Source organism: Hakea prostrata, chromosome 5, assembly GCF_041222555.1.
Source record: "Hakea prostrata isolate BN-2017 chromosome 5, UWA_Hpros_2, whole genome shotgun sequence".
Lineage (NCBI taxonomy): Eukaryota > Viridiplantae > Streptophyta > Magnoliopsida > Proteales > Proteaceae > Hakea > Hakea prostrata.
This window is the reverse complement of record NC_142604.1, coordinates 51,358,787-51,382,785: the sequence shown is the minus strand read 5'-3', so window position 1 is coordinate 51,382,785 and position 23,999 is coordinate 51,358,787. Positions and strand designations below refer to the sequence as shown.

Genomic DNA, 23,999 nt, shown 5'->3' with positions numbered 1-23,999 from the left:
GTTCATGAAGGCAGCATTCAAGTTCAAAATACAAATGGAGGGAAGGAAGGAGTAAGGAAATTTTAAAGATGGCTGGTATTCTAAAATTCCATACCCTGTGAAGGATTTGAGTTGAAGCTAAGTGGCATCGACATTTTTCCATAGCAATCTTTTTAGATTTGAGGGTTTCCCACAATGCTGTTCAAAGAAGGAAATAATACAGAACATGAACAAGTTCAGAATCATTGAAAAAAAAAGGATTGTCAGGAAAAAGTCAAGAGTGAACAATTATTTACTCGACTGTTCTTGCAAGGAAGGAACCAGGCACTAGACCGCTAAAATTACAAGTCCTTGTAAACCATAAAAATCAACAAAAAATTAAAATACAAAAGTCATTAAAGAGATAAAAACGTATGCATGGAGTTAAGAGTGAGAAAACGTAAGATTCCACGAAGACACATTACCATCAACCAATGGATCTGGTGAAACCAATGCTGGCCAATCAAATGTCATTAGGAAAGATTGATACGAAAGTTTCAGCAAGAATAAGCCCAACAAATTACATATCTTGGTTAGCACAAAAGGAAATTTCTCTGTGGAAGTGAAGAGTGATCCCAACCTCGAGGGGTGGCTCAGTTGGCAAAGCCCAACGCTTCCACTTAAGAGGTCAGAGTTTGAATCCCCTCGGGGCCATGGGGAAGCCCCGCCTATACTAATTATATAAAAAACGCTTTGAGAATGTAGTCGTGGTGCGCGTAAGCTGGTCCCAATGAACCTCATTTCCAAAAAAATAAAACAATTAACATATCATTAGTGGCGTTAATAAATAGCCCAATATCACTCTAAAACCGTTCGTATTTATAAATATATTATTAAGTATATTAGTGGCGTTAATAAATGCGCCACTGAATGTTTATACATTTGCAGCGGTTTTAGCAAGCCGACGGTGTATTCCCATAAATTCTACCGTCGGCGTTTCCCAAACTCCTCCCGCCCAACCCCGCACGGTCGCGCGCCTATTTTTCACTTCCGATTTTGGAGGACGAGGAGTTGAAAACCCAAACTCTAAAAGCTCGCTCTCTTTCTCTCTTATGCGTTTCTCGAGTTCGCTCTCTCTCAATCCTAGTGATTTTGGAAGAATTTTAGAGAGGATGAATGTGGTTTTGAGGTTTTGAGGATTTTTCTAGAGTCAGAATCGTCAAATGCTCGAACTTCTGAGACGACTGAAGCTTCAGGTAAGTTGGAATCGCTTTCACCAATTGTAACATCAGTATCTCAAGATCTGGATTTCAACTCCTTCAGCTATTTTCAGTTTCGATTTTACTGATGGCTCCGAAATGTTGTTTTTGGTAGTGTTTTTTTACCATCCTTCTTGTTATCGTTTTTGATACGGTAGAAAGTTTCAAGGATGCGATGGGATTAGGTTAAGTCATTTGGGTATTGTCACTGTTCACATCGACCGACTGTCACTTCAGTCTGCGTTTTTCTTCTTTGTAAGTTAGTGTCCTGATTCTTCTCACTTATCCTTTGCATCTACTCCATTTTGGTAACACATGCTGTATGGCAACAAATTTTGGTGGGCGGGAATGTGGTTTAACAGTGCCATTCCTTCCCAAATTACTTTCTTGCAGTTTCTAAGAAACGTGCCATGGAATGTGATTATGTTTTGGATTTGTTTTATGTTTTGTCTTTACATCATTCATGGTTGATTTCCAGGTGATTGTGAATATCTTCAGTTGAGAATCACTAATATAATAAGAGATGCTTGACCTTCCACGGCTCGGGTGAGTCATCTTTCTTTAATCTGATAAAAATAGCTTTCTCAGAGAATCAAAAGTGGGGTTTTGGGGGTTTGCCCATTCTCTTTTATTGGTATTAAATCTTTTTTTAATGATGTCTAAAGCATCTCTCATGTGGCTTGGTTGAGCTTTCTGGTCAGATTTCAGTGATTTTTCCAATCACTTAGGGAATTCATCTCTTTTTCTCCAACACATTTCAGTTTATTAATCAGCATATAAGCATTTAAGCCATTATACAGTTCTTATATTTTAGCTTAAGTAGGTCATAACTAAAGATGAATGGCTGATTGGTCTGGACCTGCCAAAATCTCAAATCTTCTCTCTTTGAAATCTAAACTGTGGGTTAAAACAAAATAGTTTGTAAATTAAAACTTGGTCTTGATATGTATTTGAAGGATGCCAGATTTCCTTCAAATTGCTCCTCTGCTGATTTTTTCCCCTTAAATGTTTCTTCCAGTTCTTTGTTTCGTTGTGTAATTATTCTGCCGTCTGTTGCAGGTATGAGGTCTTATATTAGTCATACTTGAAGTGGTGGTCTTGTTGATCATGAAGGTTCAGTAAATTAGTCTCTTCTGAAAAGTTACAAAACTCTTGCCATTGGTCTTATGCCTTGATTTAGTTACCTGAAGTAACAACTACTTCATCAAGTGTGTGAGGTTGAAGGTAGGGATCATTCCCGGGTTCTTGCATCGCTAGCCTCTCCCATCATTTCGCTTGCAACGAAGCTCATCCTCAGGTACAGTGCGCAACTTAGCCTCCTCATTTTCTTCCTCCCAAGACAAATTCATCCTGTAATGTGCTTCGCAGATATTCTGTGGCCTTAATCTCGGCCCTTTGCCTTTCATCTTACCGCATTGCACCTCATCGCCTTCCGATTCTACAAGCTCAACCGAAGCAGTGTGAGTTTGACGTTTCATCTTTCAGCTGCGTTTTCTTCTTCTTTTTTTTTTTTTAAATAAATAATATTATGTTTGCTCATAAACGTGAACTTGTTTATGGAATGCAGAATAAGATTTTGCAATTCCTCGCTGCTTGTCGTTGTGATTTGTTTTGGTTGAGTTGGACAGGTAAAATCGATTTCCTCTCCCACCCAACTGTGGAGGTTCTTTTCTTAGAGGCCTTCTCTGTTAATGCTATAATTTCTGAATTTGCAAAACTTAAATTTTTGAGTAAGGTTTATGTGAATTTGATTGCGCTCCCTCCCAACCATGGAAGTTATTTTCTTAGAGGCCTTTTTCCCTTATTGTAACGAAATGTGGTGCATTGTCAAATATGAATTTTCTCCTTGTGATTGGTTCAATAAAATAGGATCCTGTGCCATTTTTCCAATCCAGAGTTGTGATGAACTGAAGCTTCTTACAACACTTGGAATGTTACTAACTATAATTCCTGGAAGCATTTTGACCCGCATGGCTATATAAATAAGGACTAGCACTGATACATATTATGACTTTCTGATAGCTCTCATTTAGATATGTTATAGTTACCAAGTCATTTAGCTGTTTGGTGCTATGTGATAACTACAGATTTTTTGTTCAAAGATGATCTTGAACAATGTTCTGGATTCCCTGTCAGTAGAAAATGTAGAAAATGTTTTGGGTTTTAATTGTTGTACTATTTCGGTTTATTTATTGGTGATACTACCGTTCAAAACTTGGATGTATTTCAAATGTTGCTTAGTAGTCTTAGTAGGACAAGTCCAACTGACTGTTTAATTGTCTTTCTATTTGTATTCTTTCTATTTAGTTGTCTTTCTACGAAACCATATTATTAAGGGGTGCCATCATGTAGATGGAGACTTCATGGTAGATTTCATTTTTCCTATAAAAAAAAGGAAAAGAATGGAGGACAAGACTAAGTTTCATTTCAGTACAATTTGGCCTCGGCCGATTGGTCTTTTAAGCCTAGTTTAATCCTGTCTTCTTTCTTCCCTAGTTATCTTTTTAGAGATGTTGTTTTGCTTGGTGCCTAGCTGGCTTTGATTGGGCTCAGTCCTTGGTCAAACTATTGTATTTTCTTTCCTTCTATAGTCCCCTTCACTCCTTTGATTAATGAATTTATTTATTTATTTATTGTTTATTGTTTAAAGATAAATAAATAAATAAATAAATAAATGAATAGAAAATTGTGATCTAATTGATGGTGGAAATATAGGAAACTTTATCGTGTTTCCTCTGGATGAATGACACATGTTCATCAACCACATCCAAAGATTAAGGTAATATTTAGAAGGGAAGGAGCTGGAATTCTATATGAAGAAGTTACAGAGGAAGAAGGGCAAGGGGCAGTGCTGGTGCTGCTTAAGCAAATCATTGTTCCAGGTGTTTCAATTTTTCCCTCTTAGCGTCAAGTTTTCTTGTTATGTTATTCTTGCTTAGGAGGATGACATGGTTTGGTTGATCATTAAGCATTACTTCTTTATCTGGGGCTTTGAATGGGACTACTAGAGCCTACTTTGATGGGATGCAGCGAGTTGAACTTTTAAGTGTTTTTCTTTAAACTACAATTCTGGTTTTTTTGTCTATAACAGTTCCTTCAGGCATACTAGGGATACACCCACTGTTCTTCATTAGAATTTTGCAGATGAATACTAGGGGAAGCTGGAGGTTCAATGTAGTAATCTTTGACCTTCTTATGTTCTCTTTTATTCTTGTGGGAAAAAAAAAACAGAAAAATCATCACTAAGTAGTTTCGAATCACAGAAGCCAAGTGTGTAGTGTTCCCAAACCCAGCAGCCCAACCATTTAAAAGACAACTATACAACAACATTGACTAAATTACCCAATGATTATAAATCAATATACCTGCTAAGATTATGCCAGTAAATTGAAGTTCTCCTCTGGAACCTAATAATACAAGAAAAGGGTGCCGGGGTTACTTGTTTTGTTTTTAATGATGGTCTTACTGTTACATAAGCATCCAATAAAGATTATGCCAATAAATTGTTCTCACTTGAAATGCAAAAAGGTAAACAAGTGTAACTGCTGATGTCTCAGGTATCAGTTCCAAATTTCTCGGGGGATTTTTTTTATTCTTAGAGGTACTGTGAGCAGAATTACCTTTGGCTGTAATTTGATTCTCTTGCTCTTTGTAGTTTCTGTTTGTAGAGTGATGCTTAGTATGAATGGGGTTTGATTTTGTTTTCATTTTATCTAACTTTAAGTCTAATATTATTTTAGAAATACCTATTAGAAGTAATCTGTTTCACCACATCACTATTTTTGCCATGAATGCCCCATTTTGTGCATATGCATTTATCTAAAACCGTAGAATTGCTTGCAGTGGTAATTTTTGTTGCGTAGCAACAGATGTCAAATAATTGCCTTTTGACTAAGATATTTTTGATTCATTGAACCTTTCCAATAAATGAATCTTCTCTTAGTATTTTGACAGTGTTGTGAACGGGTTTTGAATATCAAGTCTAAAACCAAAGGTTGATAGCTTCTTAGCATATTTAAAAATTTCTCTTTACTTCTTACATATTTGAGCTACATATTGCATGTTGTATGTTTGGGTGGTTCAATTTCTATAATCGTATTCTGATGTGAGATGAGATAAATAAAAACTGATTATTAGATCAACCAAGACTGCTTCCATCCATCCACGACACTCTAGCTGTCTAAAGAAAAACTATTGCTCCCTCTTTCTATTCCTTCCTCCTGTTCCCGTTCTCTAACAATTAAAAAATTACCATTATTTTCTTAACTATTACAATTTATGCCATTTTTTTATGTAATCTAACTGTAAATAAGAATTCATACCTTACCTCCATTGTTTTCTTACACTAGTCACTTCTGATTGTTAGTCTTGAAATTCCAATCTGTGGTAACTTCCAGTTTTGTTAATTTCAGGTTTAGAGCTGATTTTTAATTTTGTGCAATTTCAGTTTTGGTGAAATGGTTCGTGTTTCTTAACTAATTTAGTGGGCGTATTTGGTGGAATCACTTATTTATACATTGAATTCTTAGACAATAAAAACAAACCAATGTAGAATTCTGCAGTGAAATTACTTCTTTAACAGGTTGACAGCGTAGAAATCTTACCTGGATTTAGGAATCAAAGGTTGGCTTCAACCAAGCTATGAATTTACCTTGTCCATTTTTCATTATTTGAAGCTAGGAAGAGATACAAAGCAAGAAGCATGGCAGAGGGGAAAAGAACAGAAAACAAATGAAGAAATTGTTGTAGGAAGCACTCTTATGTTAGGAACTGGGTGCTGTTGTAAGTAATAGATTTTGCAAGAAGTGGCAGACCTTCACTGTTCCACAACAGGATACACAGCCCTGTTTTGCCATTAGCTTTGCTTATCTAATTTGGTTACCATGTCTGCTAATTTGATCCACAATCTGATCTTCAGAAATCAGAAAAAGTACTAAATGGCACTTGTAGATTGAGAATTATTCTTTAAACTGCTATTTTCTCATGTTTTGCCATTTTCCCACATTTTGTTAACCTTGAATCTTTAAGGCCTCAAGATCAATGCAATCTGTAGTTGATTAAAGCAAGCTCCAAGAATTTCCACTCCAACCTGTCGTATGCTTTGGTGATATCAATTTCATAGTCATCAAATCTTTTTTGCTTTCTTTCTGTTATGTATCATAGTCATCATTTCATGGCTTATCAAGTTGTTGTCCTGAATGCGTCGACCTTGAAGGAATCCATTCTGATTAAATGAGATCAGATTCTTGAGCAAAGATTTAAGCATACTTACGATAACCTTGGAAATAACTTTATAGCAAACATTACATAATCCTATAGGTTTGAAGTCCCCAACTGAGTTTGGAGAATCAACTTTAGGAACTAATGTGATTTATGTATGATTTAGAGCAGTGGAGAAGCTATCAGTCATAAAGAAATTTTTGACAAATTTTACTAGGTCAGACTCGCATGTACCCAAGATCTGTGAAAAAAGATACATGAAAACCCATCAGGGCCTAATGCTTTGTATGCTCCAATACTATGCACTGCTTCATGAATTTCCAAATCTGTAATTGGTGCTTATAGAGTCCTGCTTCCCTCTTCTGAAACTTTTCCTTCGATGTGAGAAATATGAATCTTCTATGGTAGGAGAAGAAGAGCTGTATATAGTCTTGAAAATGAGAATTAAAAGCTGCTGCAATATGCTCTGTATCTGAAACATGAAGACCTTCATGATTGAACCTTCTTATTTTGTTAAAAGCCCTTGGTTTGAGAGTGGTGAGGTGAAAGAACCTCACGTTCTTATCACCTCCCTTGATTCAATCACACTTCAATTTGTCATGCCACATACTCTCTTGTTGATTCATAACCAGTCTTAAATTTGCCAGAAGTTTACTTTCTATTATGAACCAATTTTCTCATTTCTTCTTTCCAAAGGGAAAGATTTGTTTTTCTCCTCTTTAGTTCCCACCATCGATTTGTTCCAAGAGATGAGAGAAGAGCTAAGATTTGAGAGCTTTTTGGATAAAGCCGTTGTTCTTAATGTCGTTGTTCTTACATCATTTATAAAAATTGTTTTTATACTTGAAAAACTGCTTAGAATACTATGATCTAGATGTGATAAATTTAAGATGATATACATTCTCTGAGGTCTCTTGGTTATATTAATGCTTTTCAATTGAATGTCTAATGATAAAGTTAAATTATACATGTACAGGTTCCTATTTATACATATTTGAGAGATTCATATTTTATGCTAGTTTCATTAAATGGATAGGCATTGGATTACACAGTCACGGGACCCTGGATATCGTGTAAAAATTGAATATATAAAGGGTGTCAAACAATTCTTGGATTTTGCATTTTCACAAGTATCTACTTTGAAGAAGGTTGCATGCCCGTGTATAAATTGCAATAATCGATTGCCAAGAACACGGGCTGAAATGTTTGAACATTTGATATGTGATGGAATTATATGGAACTACACAGTTTGGTGTTTCCATGGGGAAGAATTTGCAAATGTTGAAGAAGACAACAATCAGGTAAATGTTGAAGAAAACAACAATCAGGTAAATGTTGAAGAAGACAACGATATTAATAACATGCATGACATGTTACATGATGCATTTGGCAAACATACGTCTGGGGATAATATGTCTGGAGGAGTGGGGGTTAATGCCACATATGGTAGACTTGCAGAGTTGAGTAAAAAACTCCAACAAGTTGAACAAAAAAGAGAAGAGGAAAAGAGACAAAGAGAAGAAGAAAGGAAATTAAATGCTCAAAAGTATGATGCGTTGCAGGAGAAATTGGAGTTATTAACAAAATTGTTATTGGACAAGAATTCTGTATTAGGTAATGATAAACCATTATGTTTCATTTTACCTACATATAATTTAGCTAAGAACTAAGTAGGTATAATTGATTTGAAAATTAACTTTTATTTATGTTGTAATTGACCAACAGCTAATCAAGTTAAATAGGAGTGTAGGTTGCACATAAGTACTCACAATTCTTGTTTGGTAAGACATTATTCATCATTACTTTTTGTGCTTATTTAACTTGCATAAATTAATTTATTAGTTGCTTTATTTTACTAATTGGTGCATTTTCATTGCAGGAAATAGGTCTCTTGGTCAGAATTTTTGGTGTTGGCATTGCCACGCGTTCTATCTTCCATATTAACAATTATTGGATGAGTTACTTTTCATGTGGTTTTTATTTTTAATAGAATTATTGTTCTTGTGGATCTTTTTGGAGATATAATATTCACGTGAAGAATCTTGCGTTCTTTTCCTTTTTTGTTCTTCTTCTTGTGGGTTTTCCTTATTTGTTTTGATGTTTGTGTTAAACAAATTAATCTTTCGAGATTCGTTGCTTCTTTTTTCTGCTTTATTATTTATTATTATTATGTCTTTATGTCCATTTTGATCCTCGTGTATAATGGTGTTCCCAAGGATCTTATCACCTGTTTGACCACCCTGTACCTCGTATTTGCTCTTATCTTCAGATTTGATTTAGCTTCTTGGTAAGTCTGATCAAGATTTGAAATGGGTTTCTGTTATTTTTGCTATTTCATGTATGATTTGTTCTAATCACTTACCCAACTGATTTAGTTTCCTTTGTGTTCCTGTTTAATCTTTAGCTTCCATGAAGAGTTCAGGAATGCAGTGGCCTTTCTCAAACAAGGTATGGTATTTGATCGAATGACGAATTCTGCATTTACAATATCTATTGTAGATACTTTTGATGCTAATCACAAGCCTAATGCTATCATAGTTTAGGTTCGATCTGAAGGTTGCATGAATCATGTCTAAAGATTTATAAAGTTTAGAGCCTCCGTGTAGTTCGAATAGATCTAATATTGCAATTCTTTGTGGTGTGCAGAATAGATGAAATTGGTAGCAGATAGTAGGTGTCGGCATAAGCCAGGTATAGAAGACATTATGTTGGAGGGCTTCCTGTTTCAACCTCACATTCTGTGATTCCCGCTTCTGGTTCAATTGATCCAAGGTAATAACTTATTTCTTATTTGTTAATTTTTTATCTCAGATTACCTTCCACTTTGAAAGCTGAACTGAGTCAACTACTTTTGTAGGAACATCTCAAAACCCACAGGTGAATGTTAGTGAACTTGCAGTCAATGATAAGCCTGGCCACAGTTCAAATTTGGCTTCCAATCCACAGTTCAAATCAGACCCTTCTAAAGTGTACTACTATATAGAAGTTGTAGTCAATGATAAGCCTGGCCAGAACACCAATCTAGACCAAGTAAGAAGTCTTCAATCACCCTTTCTCTTTACTTTCTTATCTGCACGTTCATTTATGGTATTGTTATGTGAGAAATGCAAACAAGATTAACTGATCAATGGTGTGTTTGGGCTTTTCCAGGTTGTTGAAGAGATATCTAGCAAACTGAGCTTCATGCCATCACTTCTGTACAGTGTAGAAGTGTCATACTTTGATTTCCTGAATAGGGTTTGGATGGAGGAATTAAGCCTGAAAGAGATAGGACTCTGGGATGTTCCTCATCCATGGCTGAATATGTTTGTGCCCAAGTCAGGAATTGCCCTGTTTAGAGACTTGCTGTTGGAGAACATCTCACCAAGTACATTTGAGGGCCCCATCCTCATATATCCCATCTCAAGAGACAAGTAAGATTATCTTTCCCTCTCTCTCTCTCTCTCTTTGTCAATTATTTCCTGTAACTTCTTTCTGTAATTTAATATGAGCTATTGCTTACTGGGTCATGGAAACTTTGATTATTCTCTAGTTAATTTATGCAGAAGAAGGGGAAGAAAACCTTACACATCATTGTATATTCTTTGTATAGTAAGAAATAATGAATGATAATAAATAAATAAATGTACTGTTTTCTCATCTTGCTGTGTCTGCATCTATTTCCAAGATTGTTTAATTAGTTGGTCAACAGTACCTCAAACCAAGATAAGTTGCTGTAATTTTCCCCCTCCTAGAAAACCCAGAAATTAAATTTATGAATAATGAAGGTTGAAAATTTTAGGAACAGTTGCACCACCTATTGGCCATTGCTGTCCTTGTCCTTAACCTTTTTAAGTTATGGACCATTAAGCGGTTGAAACCCTAGAGTGCCAACTTTAAGCTGTTCTAAGGTGTTCTTAAGCTGTTCTAACATGCTGTGACTGAGTTTCAGATCTGAATTGGTGACTCTATCAAATGCTTTTGTAATTTTATAATTTTAAAATTTTGGATATGGAAAGAATAGGATTCCAGTCATTTTCAAGAAGCATTGCAAAGCACGATTTGCTGTATCACATATGTCTCATTGTCTATTGTTTTTTCTTTTTGGTTGAAGTCTCATTGCAGTCAACCCTCAAGATATATGTAATATATTCCAACCATAGATGACATTTTTTAAAGGCTGGTATCTTTAGAGCCGAGCTCAACCCAGAGAAGGTGCACTTATTTTGGAAAGAATAGGATTCCAGAGAAGGTGCACTTATTTAGGAAAAAAATCTGCCCATGATCTTCACACGTGAATTATATGGACAGACAAAACAGTTTAGGTCATAGTGTTGTTTGTTTTTGCCCAACTTTTTAAGTAAAATAAGAAAAAACAAAATTGAACCATGGCCCAAACAATGTCAATTTCATAATCTTGGAGGTACATTTTGATTGTCAATAAAAAGAAGCTAGTTTTTCTCATCTCTCACCAACAATGGCTTTAGAACCATTGAAGCAGCTTCCATGGTTAGAAGACCTACAAGCATTACAACTTCTCCTACTTTTTCTTCTCTTCTTCATTCCTTCTTTGTTTATTTTAAAGCTCATCACCAGCATAGGCAAGAAACCCAGCAAATTGTTGCCACCATCTCCACCAAAACTTCCCTTTATTGGAAACTTTCACCAGTTAGGAAGACTCCCTCATCGCTCTCTTAGAGGTCTTTCTCACAAGTATGGATCACTCATGTTCATGCAGTTGGGTTCTTCTCCAACTGTTGTAGTTTCCTCTGCTGAGATTCTTGAAGAAATGATAAAATCTCACGATGTTGTCTTTTCAAGTAAGCCTCGCATGGCCGTTGGTGAGAAGCTTTTTTATAGCTGGAGCAACATTGGTTTTGCACCCTATGGTGAGTACTGGAGACAGGTAAGGAAGTTCTGTGCACTTGAGCTCTTAAGTGTCAAAAGGGTTCAGTCCTTCGCTTTCGTGAGAGAAGAAGTTAATATTATGATTGGAAAGATAAATCATTCTTGTCAAATAGGAAACTCCATTAAGATTGCTGATCTGATACTCTCTGTATCCAATAACTTGATCTCTCGAGCTGCTCTGGGTGGGAAATCCAGAGGAGAAAACAGTAATGAAATCCAAGTACAGCAATTGACAAGGGAAATTGTAGCTGTCTTTGGAACACCTTGTGTGGGTGATTTCATTCCCATGTTTGGATGGATAGATAGACTCACTGGTTTGCAGAGAAGGATAAATAAGACTTTCAGAAAGTTAGATGCTTTCCTTGATCAAGTGATCCAAGAACATCTGATGAGCAGCAAGGATGATAAGCAATCAAATCAAGAAGACTTTGTAGATCTTTTGCTTCAAGCTCTTAAAGATTCTACCTTCAACATCCCCATCACTCATAACAACCTCAAAGGAATCCTTGTGGTACATATCCTTCTTCCATATCTTCTCTCAAATTTTCCCCTTCATTATGATTTATTTATTATATCTGTAGATATAGGAAAATCTGATGGAGTAAAGGTATGGGAGCATTTTTAATAGATAATGAAATTTTTTATATATAAGTTCTCATTATCTATTCTCCTATGGATATATAGGACTTGCAGGAACTGACACAACAGCCATAACAGTTGAATGGGCAATGTCAGAGCTTATTAAGAACCCTAGGGTGATGATGAAAGCAAAAGAAGAGGTAAGAAGAGTTGTGGGGAAGAAACCTGGAATTGAAGAAGATGATATTTGTCAAATGGACTTCTTAAAATGCATCATTAAGGAAACACTAAGGTTGTATCCTCCAGGACCTTTGTTGACTCCAAGAGAATGTGCAAGAGATACGGAGGTCAAAGGTTTTCATATACCTTCTGAGACGACAGTTTTTGTTAATGCATGGGCAATACAAAGGGACCCAAAATTATGGGATAACCCAGAAGAGTTTATACCAGAGAGATTTGTAGGTAGCCCGCTTGATTTTAAAGGTCAGGACTTCAAGTACATTCCTTTTGGCATAGGAAGAAGGATTTGCCCTGGGATGTCATTTGCTTCTGCATCTTCTGAGTTAATTCTTGCCAACCTCTTGTACTGGTTTAACTGGGAGTTACCAGGCAATGCCAAAGAAGAACAATTAGACATGGCTGAAGCTCCTGGAATTGCACTCTACAAAAAGCATCCTCTCTGTCTTGTTCCAAAACCTTTCCTTTCTTAAGCTTTGTAAAATCAGCTCTGATCATGGGTTTTTATTTGAAGATTGAAGATTGAAGATAGCAGATCACGCTACTGTTATAGGAAATCTACAGTGTCCTAGACAAAATAATGTTATCATGATCGTCAGCCTTCCTCTGCTTGTTTCACTTGTCTTGTTTTGCTCTATTGGAAAAAAATTAACCAAAAAAAAAAAAAATTGTCCTATAGGAAAAGAACAATATTGTATGAATATTTCATTTATGTATGTTTGGCATAGAAGTTTTATATTGGTTGATGCTTGATTAAAGAAGTAGTTTAATTTAAATTTTTAGCCAAAATAAGTGCACCTTCTCTGGGTTGAGCTCGGCTCTAAAGATACCAGCTCTAAAGATACAAGCCTTTAAAAAATGTCATCTATGGTTGGAATATATTACATATATCATGAGGGTTGAATGCAATGAGACTTCAACCAAAAAGAAAAATCAATAGGCAATGAGATATATGTGATACTTCGCAATGCTTCTTGAAAATGACTGGAATCCTATTCTTTCCATTTTTTTCATCTGGACCAGTTTATCCCCCTTGTTTATGGATTTATGGATGAGTTCCTGTTAACAAGATTTGTATGTGGTGATTGTTGGGGTCATGGGTTTGGTCCTATTGGATAAGATGGATATGGACGTCACCGTTATCCACATGTCTTGTCTTGTCTTTATTTATTGTTATTTGTTGTTTTAGTTGAGAATATCTCGTCTTTATGGAATGCCTTGGTTATGAATTTGGAATGGTTGTTATTTCTTATTTAGGATCTTCAAGTTTAGAACTAACATGAATAGTGGTTATATACATGGGACACAGTTTGTTGATATTTCTTTGCTGTTTCATCTTGCTATTGTTTGTCCATCAATTTTTTCGTGTTTAAACCTTCTACTACCAAGTAGCAGGATATTTAATTTAATAAGCATTCCTTCAAATGTGTTTAAACCTTCTACTATCAAGTAGCAATATATCTTTCCAATCTGATTGCAGCATGTGTTTGTTTCTTATCAAGTGAAGAAATCATCTGGCTGTCCTCAATGAATGTTAAATTGTATTCTAAATGTTGCTCCTTACTATGTAGATGGTTAGCCCGTGGACCCGCACTCCTGTGTTAAGTTTTGGTACTGAAGAGAAAGAGTGGCTGCTTAGCCTTGCAGAGAGAGTGAAGACAAGAGTGGTTGGACAAGATCTAGCTGTTGGTGCTGTTGCAGCCTCGAAATGTGATTGGATTATTCATTTTTGTGTCATTTTTTTCTTCTTCTCTTATTGGTGTTTAGATTAACATGTAACATCAAGTAGAGTACTACATGTAGTTTTTGTTGACTTGATTAATATGTATTGTATTTATTTTTCTTAAATTATGTTCTTTGAATACTGTTAGCTTTTTTGAATTTTCTTTGTATTCATGTATTTGTACTGTGTCTTTCAGGAATAAATATAATATAATAGCAAATATTGGGGTTTTTTTTTAATTATCGTAATTGGTGGCGGTAAACAAAAAACGCCATTAATGGACCAGGAAATTGCAAGGGGATTTATATTGAATTTGAACACAATTAGGACATAATTTGTTGCGGTTTCCTATCTTACCGTCACTAAATATGTCTTAATGGTGGCTGTTTTAGAGATGACCGGCACTAAATATTGACATTTAGTGGCGGTTTTTTACCTTACCGACACTAAAAACATCATAATTTAATTCATCCCATTACCGTTTATGCATATTCAATTAGGGGCGGTAATTTCCGCCGGCATATTCATATTAATAGTGGCGGTTTTATAAAACCGCCACTAATTGAATGTTCACAAGGGTGGATTCCACGTCGGATTTGTGGCGGTTTATAAACTGCCACAAAACAAATGGTGGCGGTTTTTGCCACTTTTAGTGGTGGAAAAAACCGCCACGAAAACCCTTTTTTTTGTAGTGATGACAGGTAACAAACTCCCCCGGGAGATGATCAGTTATAGAATTACTAATCATTTAAGAAATCCCATATACTTACCTTTTCTGCATCTTTAGGATTCAAATGCTTAAAAAGGGAATGCATCTTTTTTTTGGTACATACTTTCATTAAGGCTGGGCAGAAGCCAAGGCTGAAGGAAACAGCCAAGGAGTGGAAAGCGGCCAAACTGTCGAGCCTGCAATCGACAGGGCCTTCCTTGCTAGGACATGAGCAATTACATTGTTCAACCTAGAGATAACATCAAACCTACAGTCAAGGAAATCAGTTTAAATTTTCCGAATATCCATAAGGATAGGATCAAGGATCCAAGGTATCTCACTCACCGGATTCTGAATAAGTCTAATGAGCTGAGTGCAATCAGATTGAAACACCACACGCTCGATACCTTCTCCAATAGCATCTATCATAGCCGATCTGAGTGCTAATGCTTCACCAAGTAAGGCAGTATCAAATTGAGTGTGTGTTGAGACAGCTTTTATCATGACTCCAATGCTGTTGTAAAACACATAGCCCAAGCCCATACGATGATGGGCTTTAAGAAGAGATGCATCACTTTGGATTATATATGGGTATGGCTGGATAAGAAGTGGTCCTTGACATTTGAACTTCATTAGCTCTTTGCACGGATGTCCCGCCAACAAGCAACCTCTTTCACTTTCCGAATTGTCGATGCATATCCTCTCGCTCTAGAAACCACCTCTCGTTGGAGATGTTGTCACCAAGTTGAAGATATACTCACTTCTAGCGATCCAGATTTCCCAACAAATAAAGAAAAGCAGACTCAATACTTTTCTGGCTTCTAGTTTATCACGTGGAAGAACTCTCTGCACAACTTCCAGCCATGTAGCCATTTGAAGTTGCTGGTTGTCTGGTGGTTTATAGGAGAAAGTGCTGCAAACCATACCTTGCGTGCAAAGGCACATTCTAGAAAAATATGTCTTGTTGATTCTATCTCATTTGTGACCTCTTGAGCATAAAAAATCTCCAACCATCTGTCTCTTCTTCAAATTTTCACCAGTGGCCAAACCTTCAGCACCAGCTCTCCACATTAAAGTTCTGATTTTTGGAAGAGAATGTGATTTCCAAATCATATTCCAGGTAAGATGTGTGATGGTTTTCCAATATGGGATACGAGAGGTAGAAGGCTGTTGTGTTCCTTCCTGAATCATGCTATTAGTTAAAGCATGGTAAGTAGATTTAACAGAGAATCTACCTGTGTTTGCAGCTCCCCAAACCAGTGTATCAGCAGTGGGAAAAAGACCAAGGTGGATGCAGCGTACAGCAGCGCCCCCCCCCGGTGTATTAGGAAGCCATCTATCCTCCCAGATCTTTATTTGGGAGCCCTGACCAACTTTCCATCTCAAATTTTCTTCTAGGATCTGTTGACCTTCTATTAGACTTCTCCATGCCCAGCTTGGGTCGTAACCTATCTGTGCATGTAAAAAATCAGAAGTTGGGAAGTAAATACTTTTGATAAACTGAGCCCACAAGGAGTTTGGTTCTGACCATAACCGATATGCCACTTTAGTAAGCATTGCCAAGTTTTGTCTCTTTGTATCTCTAAATTCTGGATTTTGCTTGGCAGCAGTGACTAGGTGGCACTGCTCCAAGCAGTGAACGGTTCAGATGAAGAGTTGAGTCTAACATTAAATCGTTGTCGTTGATTTTTCCCATGTGCAAGAAAACAAACTTTAAGTGGAAGTAGACCCGGTTCGTACGGTTCAAAACGAACCAGTACAAAACCAAAACTTAATTTTAAAATAAAAAGTTAAAAAACGTCGTCTTCTTCCTTAGACGTTCTCATCTTGAATAACACCGATCTTCAATCTGGTTATTGCTTGATTGTTTTGGCCAAAGAACATCTGATTCTTGCAATTCTTCCGCCATTTCCTTGGTGGGTCTTTTGAGAAAGAATGATTGAATCGCGGTCATAGCACATTTGATATCAAATCTCCTGCTTTCGATCAGGATTTCACATCACTTCTTCGATTTTTTCATCTTAAGATTTCACAGCATATCTCCTGCTTCTATTTGGTTCCGTGAACATCAACTCTGGTTTCCCAATTCCAAGTTGATCGCAGGAAGCTTTAGAAACTATCCCTACCCTTTGTTTCTGCAAATTTGACTTGTTTTGGTGAGTTGAAAAATTCTGCAAGTCATCTTCGACCTTGAGATTTTTGAAGAAATTCAAAATTCCAGAATTTTGAGTTTGTTATGTGTGATCAACTTGGAAGGAACTCAACCCAGTTGATAAAAACAGCAACGGAGGACCATTCTGGGTAGCAGAACAGCAGGGTATCAGCCAAACCTAACCCTAGTCGAAACCTCCATAAACCCTAAGTTTGAGTTGACTTCAATCCTGCTCATATATGGAATTTCATTCCGATCACAGTTTCAAATCTGGAACGGAGTTTTAGAAGACTTACAACCTCTGTTTGAAGCTCCAAACCCTTCAGTCTACTCTACTAATACCTGCTACAAAATCCGGGAGAGCCCAAGAAGCGGTGCGGCTGTTTCTTCTTCTTCTTCTTCAACATCACATATCAGACTATTGACGATCAGTCGATCCCCATCGTCCAGGTACCCTCGTCAATTAGTTCCTTATTTTCTTTGTTGTTTTCACTATTGACAGGTCTAGGAACTTAGCATCGCTTCCATGGATTCCCTATCCAGCTGCTACTCCTCAAGTAGTAGACAGCGGTTGAAGAAGATTTCAACTTCTGGTGTTAAGAATAATATCCCCAGTAGCACTATTGACCTACTTCCCAGTGAAATCCATATTCTGATATTAAACAAATTAGACGTGGTGGGCTTCCCTGGTTTCGCTGTTGTGTGTCGGCAATGGCAATCCATCACCATTGCTGCCAACCAAATACAAATACAGAATCGATTTCTCCTCAAACCTCAATTTCCCCCATGGCACATGTTTTCCTTCTCCGAGTCAGGGTATCATCATGGGTTTTTTGATCTCTTCCATGACAAAGTTTTTAGGTTAGAATTGCCTCAATTGCAGATTGAAGATCGGTGTTATTCAAGATGAGAACGTAGATTCGTAAGGAAGAAGACGACGTTTTTAAAATTTTTATTTTAAAATTGAGTTTTGGTTTTGTACTGGTTTGTTTAAACCGTACGAACTGGGTTTACTTTCACTTAAAGTTTGCTTTCTTGCACATGGGAAAAATCAACGACAACGATTTAATGTTAGACTCAACTCTTCATCTAAACCGTTCACTGCTTGGAGCAGTGCCACCTAGGCACTGCTACCAAGCAAAATCCCTAAATTCCAAACCACCTTTTTTCTTTGACATACATAGACGTTTCCAGCTAATCCAGTGAGTCTTTTGCTTCCCATAAAACTAATTGGGAATTCTATATGGACCAGATCTCATTAAATGGTTCCTCGTCTCTGTGAACATGAATGCATGACAGTTCTACTAGAAAAATGGAAGTAAGTGAATGTATACCAGACTCGAGGTTCTCTGTGCAATGGTCCTCCTGGCAATCCTTTAAACTCAATTTATTTTTTCCTTTTTCCATAAATTTGGACCACCACTTTAATTTTGTTATAATTTTGCTGTTCCTTTTGTCTTTTTGGTATATGACAATTAATGACAGTAGTCAATTTTCACGGATCTCCTCTACATTTGGTGTTGAGAAGATGGGGCTGCAGGGATTTAGTTCTCAATAAATTGATTTTCGTATAAGTCCATATAGGGTCTTGTCCTTTGGCTAAGAAGATTCAAAACTCTTGTCCTCACACAAATGGCATTGATCTTAACCATTAAAGAGAGTCAATTTCCAATTGATATTCTTCTTCTTCTTCTTTTTTTTTTTTTTTTTTTTTTTAAATTTAAGCTCTCAATTTTTATACCTTCCATATAGCATCAATTAGATATCCATTACATTTGATACTTACATAAATCCTTATGTTGATTTTCTTTTCACTCTTTTTTTCGCCAATTTTATGAAAAATAAAGTGAAAGAAAAAAAAAAAGGCGTATACCCAATGACCAATGTTGAACGCGTTCTAACAAGCAAAGTTCATGTACTCAATCTTAAACCAATTACTCATAGATTATTTTGATATCATCACCTCAAATTACAATTGTGATCCATCATCCGCCAAAATCCAACGCTCAACGAGAGCCACAAAAAAAGGGGCTCGACTTTAGTGCTGCACAATTAATGCGCAGCACTGTGCTGCGAACAGTCGAGATCAAGATCTCGATCAAGATTTTTATCTCGACAGTCCATTTCTCAGAAGTGTGAGAACACCCTTTTCGAAACAGATGGTCAAGATTTCAATCTCAACCGTTCGTTGTAGGTGATGCGCATTAATTGCGCTACACCCAAGCAATTTCTCTAAGAAAACTATAAATTTCTGAAAGCTAAACCGAAAGAATCATCTTTGAAAGTGTCAAGTGAAGAAAAATGGATCTACTTTCAAATTTTGATAGGATCGAAGTAGTAAAATTCCTTTTACTTAAAAAAAGGGGAAAAAATCTTTTGATAGGAAAAGGACTAGTGTCAAAACGTTTACACCTAGTGGTTGGAGCGTAGCATCGATGAAATGGAATATCAACTAGCGGCCAGGATTAACGACATTACATTTTACTAAGATTAATTGAAAATTAAGACCCTATCGCTTTGTTCTAGAACAACCTCATTAGATGTATTTGACAAATTTCATACCAGTCTTTAGAGTTCAAAATTTTCTATCACAAAGTATCGGTGGATGATCTTGAGCATTCATAATGTATGGTGATTGACTAGAGTAAAAATTACACAAGAGAAACAGTAGCTAGAGTACAAGAATAACTGATATATAGGGCTTCTGATACTACCTGAGCTGGACAATTCGACAAGTAAGCTTTATCCAATACAAGTTCATATTGTAATCAAATTACACTGGAAGAACATAAGCTAGGGAACAAAAACTACTGATATGTGGGGCTTCTGGTTCAACCTCAGCTGGATAATTCAACTAAAATTTTATCCAACGTGTCAATGTTACAAACAAATTACATAACAAAATAGAAACTGGAATACAAGAAAATTGATAATTGGGGCTTTGGGTTCTGTCTGAGCTGGATAACTCCACAAGAAAACTCCAGTACTAGAAGAACAGAAGCTAGAGTGCAGGACTAGTGACATGGAAGATACTCCTTCTAGCTGAGCTGCTCCAACATTTCCTTGGTGCCCCTGGTGCTAATGCTTTTAGTGACCTCAAAGTCTCCACATAGAAAGTGAACCGTAGCTTTGGCATTTGTGGTCTGCTATGCTGAAATCCCTTGAAACTTGTGGTTTGGAGATGATAATACCCTAAACCTCTGGAATATGTCTCCATTAATATCTTTGTATCATCTATATCTCTTGGAACATAATATCGACCGACATCTATGAATTTCCTTATCTGGTAACTTGAGTCCAAGACATTAAGGTCAATACTGTGTTCTTTCATCCATTTACCACTCTCATATTCTTTAAGCATCCATATGTCCATTTTGCAACCTTGAATGCATGAAAGGCACAGAAACCCCCTCAACTCCACCAATTGAAGTTCTAAATTTACAGGAGAATTAGAAGACCTAACATCCGTACAACCTTCAGGGTGTGAGATTAATCTGAACTTTTCGCTCTTCAGATCGAATGCAAGGATTGTATTGTTGGGGTCAATCATACCCCCATTGTAGATCACAGTGTCAACCATAGAATCATATAAGACCAGCCAGTGGATGGCTCCATTAACAAAAGCTGGATTCTTACAATACCCAACATGGTGTGGAGGACCCTCCACGTCTCTCCAAGCCCAACTTGCTCCTTTTCCTCCTAGGGTAAAAACTTGGCATTTCGTCTTGAAACAAGCTGGTTTAGCACTGAATCCGTCATACCGATACAGACCATCAGGGGGAATGAAGCGAACTACCTTGAACTCGTCAGTTGATTCAACATATCCAAAACCCACAGATGTATAACTAGCCGAAGAAGGAAGTTTTGGGTCGTTTGGCAATGTAATCATCTCATGTCTACTAGGGTTACAGATACGAACAATGTGACTGTCCTGAATGCAAACTAGTTCCAAACGTGTAGGCACAATTTGAGAATAAACATTACGAAATTTCTTGAAGCGAAAACTGATTATTGGGTTCTTTTCATTGTCAATGGAATTGAAGGTAATGCAGTGAGGACCCTTTTTCCATGGATTGGCAGCAGTGAATGAAAATAGGTAAAGAGGTTGCCTCGACCTAGCTTGCTCGGAATAAATTTTAACAAACGAAGCATCATCGGAGAACAAATAAAGCCATCGTTTGCATACGCACCTGAACTTCGTTAGGGTTTTCAGCGGTAATTTCGAAAGCACTAAAATCAAAACATCTTCAGGAAGAACCGGCGCACGATCATGGCGCTGTCTCTTGTTCATCATCTCCCATTCCATTATTCGAAGGCTTCTCTTATTCATCTTCTCCTCCTCCATCGTCTGGATGATCATCCTCTACTGGAGCTTCTACACGATTCTTACAGTGAACGAAAGATTTGAAATTCAAGTAGACAAACGGTTTTAACTTTTAAAGCGCGTTGTGTCGTAGGAAACACAAAAACATAATAAAACTAGGAATGAAGAGTTAGTAGTTAAGTCGGATTCGATTACTTCCATATATAAGTATATAACTGCTCCGGACGGTTGGATTAAAAGAGTTTTTGAATGGTTGAATCTTGATCGTTAAATACCCCACATGCAAAATTCATCCCACTGAAGTAAATCTGCAATTAGTTTTAGAGTCTAATCCAAACATATGAACCGAACCGATTTTTATTTTAATTCCAATCCTTTAGTCTTCGATAACCACCACTGTAGCTGGCGTGATTTCCTTAGCATCCTCAGGCGTTGCTAATAATGCTTCCATTACCGGTGCTGGGTGTGAAGATGATCGAATAAGGTGTCATTCGAGATTTATTCGTACACTATGCGAGGTTGATCTTGGTTGATTCACCACTACTGTTAGTGTTAGCGTTTAAGATCTCTTCACGCTCTTTGGCCAGTGGCTCCTGTGCTTCTTTTATGCGTCTACGATCCGGTATCAGATTACCCACACCAAGAAGAGTTGCTCCTGATCCTATAACCCCATTATCAATTAAATTAAACTGCAGATATCAATCAAATTAAACTGCAGATTTCAGTTGTTTAATACTAAAAACATTTATCCACATTACATACATACAATTAATGGAGTTTTTTCTTACCAAAAAAAAATGGAGTTCTTTTGGTGGAACCACAACTTCCTGAATTTTGACGTGTAGCATCTGATGATAAAAATGGAAAATTGGGTTTTTCATTCATTTTCAGTCACAATTTCAGATAAAAATAGAGTTTTTCGTTTTTTGCTGGAATAAAAGTGGGGTGGGAAAAAAGGGGTGGGAAAATTTTTGAAAAATGTGTAAATTTCTTACTTTTCCTTTAAATCCTAAAATGGTAGAGTGTTTGGTTGCTTGGGGTGGGAAAGTGGGAGACAAGGTTCCTTGATTCAAGGAACCTTGTCTGCTGATGTGGCAGTTCAACTTTCCCACCCCATGCTATTTTAAAACCCCACATATTTGGTGGGATTTTATGGAAAAGTTGGGAAAAGTAAAAAGTGGGACCCACCCCATCACTTTTCCACAAAACCCTTTCCTTTCCTTTTCTTCTCCCTCACCCCACTACATGTGGGACCCACATGTTTTTTTTTCCCACCCCTTTTTTCCCACCCCACCTTTGCAAACAAACGCAGCCTGATGGGTCCCATGAGAAGCATCTGTTCAGTTGAGAAGTCGATGGTCACCTTTGGATGAAATTGGTGTGATGCCAAGTATTTCCGACCAAGCTGGCTGGGCGAATCACTAATAGTTGGGTAAGACGCAAGGGATTGGATTGAAAAGGAAAACCGGTTCACTTTAATTCGGTTCATATGTTTGTGGGTTAGCCTGTAAAACTAGCTGTTGATTCACTTAAAAAATTTTAAAGAGTAAACCCAGTAAAAACTTCTCAGTACATAAACGGTAAACCAGGGCAAGTCCCAACCTAAAGGGTACCAAAGGCAGCCATTAACTTGGGAGAAGTTTCTGTCTTTTCCTATTCGCATTAATTCTCTTGATTTAAGTCACTTTACGAAAGCCACCTTAACCAATTGATAGAGATGTTTATGTGTTTACTAACCATTAATGTCGAAGAATATCTGCTGGTTATGTCTTTGCTTCCTCCAAAGAAGAAGTCCAAATCCAAGGATGAGGAGACAGATGCAGCCCAAGCTTGACCCTAAAGCAAGGGTAACCTTCTGACTTTTGGGTCTCCTTACAGATTTAGGATCTTGATAAACATAAAAATCAGATTTCAGGATCAACATGAGAGAGAAAGAAAGAGAATAAATGATACTGTAGAATCACCAAGATAGAATTAAACTAAGCAATAAGTTTTCAGATTCTGAAAAAACGATGCTGCAGGGCAAACACTTGCTTAGGCATAGAGAGAGTGGAATCTTTGGTTTTTATTTTTATTCTTTCTTGCGGGTGGGGGTGACGAAGGAGAGCAAGGGAGACCACATCATAGCATTTCTTTATTTTGAAATGAAATGGGAAGTAAGGTGAAATTGAAAATGAAAAGCAAATAGATAACTGAACTTTTCTTAAGAACAAAAGAACTGTCAACGAAATTGAATATTGAAAACTATGTGTGCAACCAGTGGTTCATTATAACATTAAAAAAGGTGTTCATGAAGGCAGCATTCAAGTTCAAAATACAAATGGAGGGAAGGAAGGAATAAAGAAATTTTAAAGATGGCTGGTATTCTAAAATTCCATACCCTATGAAGGATTTGAGTTGAAGCTAAGTGGCATCCGCATTGTTCCATAGCAATCTCTTTCGCGAGATTTGAGGGTTTCCCACAATGCTGTTCAAAGAAGGAAATATTACAGACAGGAACAAGTTCAGAATCATTGAAAAAAAAAGGATTGTCAGGAAAAAGTCAAGAGTGAACAATTATTACTTGATTGTTCTTGCAAGGAACCCAGGCAGTGGACCACTAAAAGTGTTAGGGTTAGGGTTTAAGTGCGAGGTTGCTTAAAACATTACACCCTAAGTATCTAGATTGAAATACCTAGACCGCTGCTTCTAGGTAGTATTTATAGTATAAATGCTGAATTCTATTGGTAATTGGACTCTCCTACAAAGGCCTATTACACCGTTAGATCGTAACTAATCTGATGGCTCATATTAGAACATAAGTTGAGTATGACTTAAATACCTCAACAATAAGTTGGGTATAATTTGAGTACCTCAACACAAGTTGGGTATGACTCAAATACCTCAACAATCTCCTCCTATGTTCTACATATGGCTCTAGCATTAGTCCCAAAAATGTAATGTTCAAACTC

At 36.9% G+C, this 23,999-nt stretch overlaps 2 protein-coding genes and 1 long non-coding RNA gene across 14 annotated transcripts; 2 read left to right on the top strand and 1 right to left on the bottom strand.

Moving 5' to 3' along the window:
* Positions 1 to 914: 914 nt before the first annotated feature.
* LOC149016444 (uncharacterized) lies at positions 915 to 14,083 on the top strand. 12 transcript variants are annotated; one of them, XR_016173331.1, is made up of 11 exons: positions 915 to 1,472; positions 1,696 to 1,763; positions 2,277 to 2,514; positions 2,586 to 2,677; positions 2,785 to 8,051; positions 8,163 to 8,218; positions 8,317 to 8,885; positions 9,084 to 9,209; positions 9,295 to 9,467; positions 9,588 to 9,850; positions 13,712 to 14,083. It is a non-coding gene; the product is annotated as an uncharacterized LOC149016444 (long non-coding RNA). The 12 variants fall into 12 exon arrangements; XR_016173330.1 differs by having other exon boundaries at positions 915 to 1,214; positions 1,376 to 1,472; positions 2,785 to 8,885; XR_016173327.1 differs by having other exon boundaries at positions 915 to 1,214; positions 1,333 to 1,472; positions 2,785 to 8,885.
* Positions 9,869 to 12,937, top strand: LOC149016445 (cytochrome P450 71A1-like). The gene is made up of 2 exons (XM_089154569.1): positions 9,869 to 11,836; positions 12,003 to 12,937. The coding sequence occupies exons 1-2, from the start codon at positions 10,894 to 10,896 to the stop codon at positions 12,611 to 12,613; spliced, it is 1,554 nt and encodes a 517-aa protein (XP_089010695.1). The 5' UTR covers positions 9,869 to 10,893; the 3' UTR covers positions 12,614 to 12,937.
* A 5,642-nt stretch (positions 14,084 to 19,725) lies between the features above and the next one.
* On the bottom strand, positions 19,726 to 21,069 carry LOC149016443 (putative F-box protein At1g32420). The gene has a single exon (XM_089156757.1). It carries the CDS (start codon positions 21,067 to 21,069, stop codon positions 19,726 to 19,728), a length of 1,344 nt encoding a protein of 447 aa, XP_089012883.1.
* Positions 21,070 to 23,999: the final 2,930 nt, after the last annotated feature.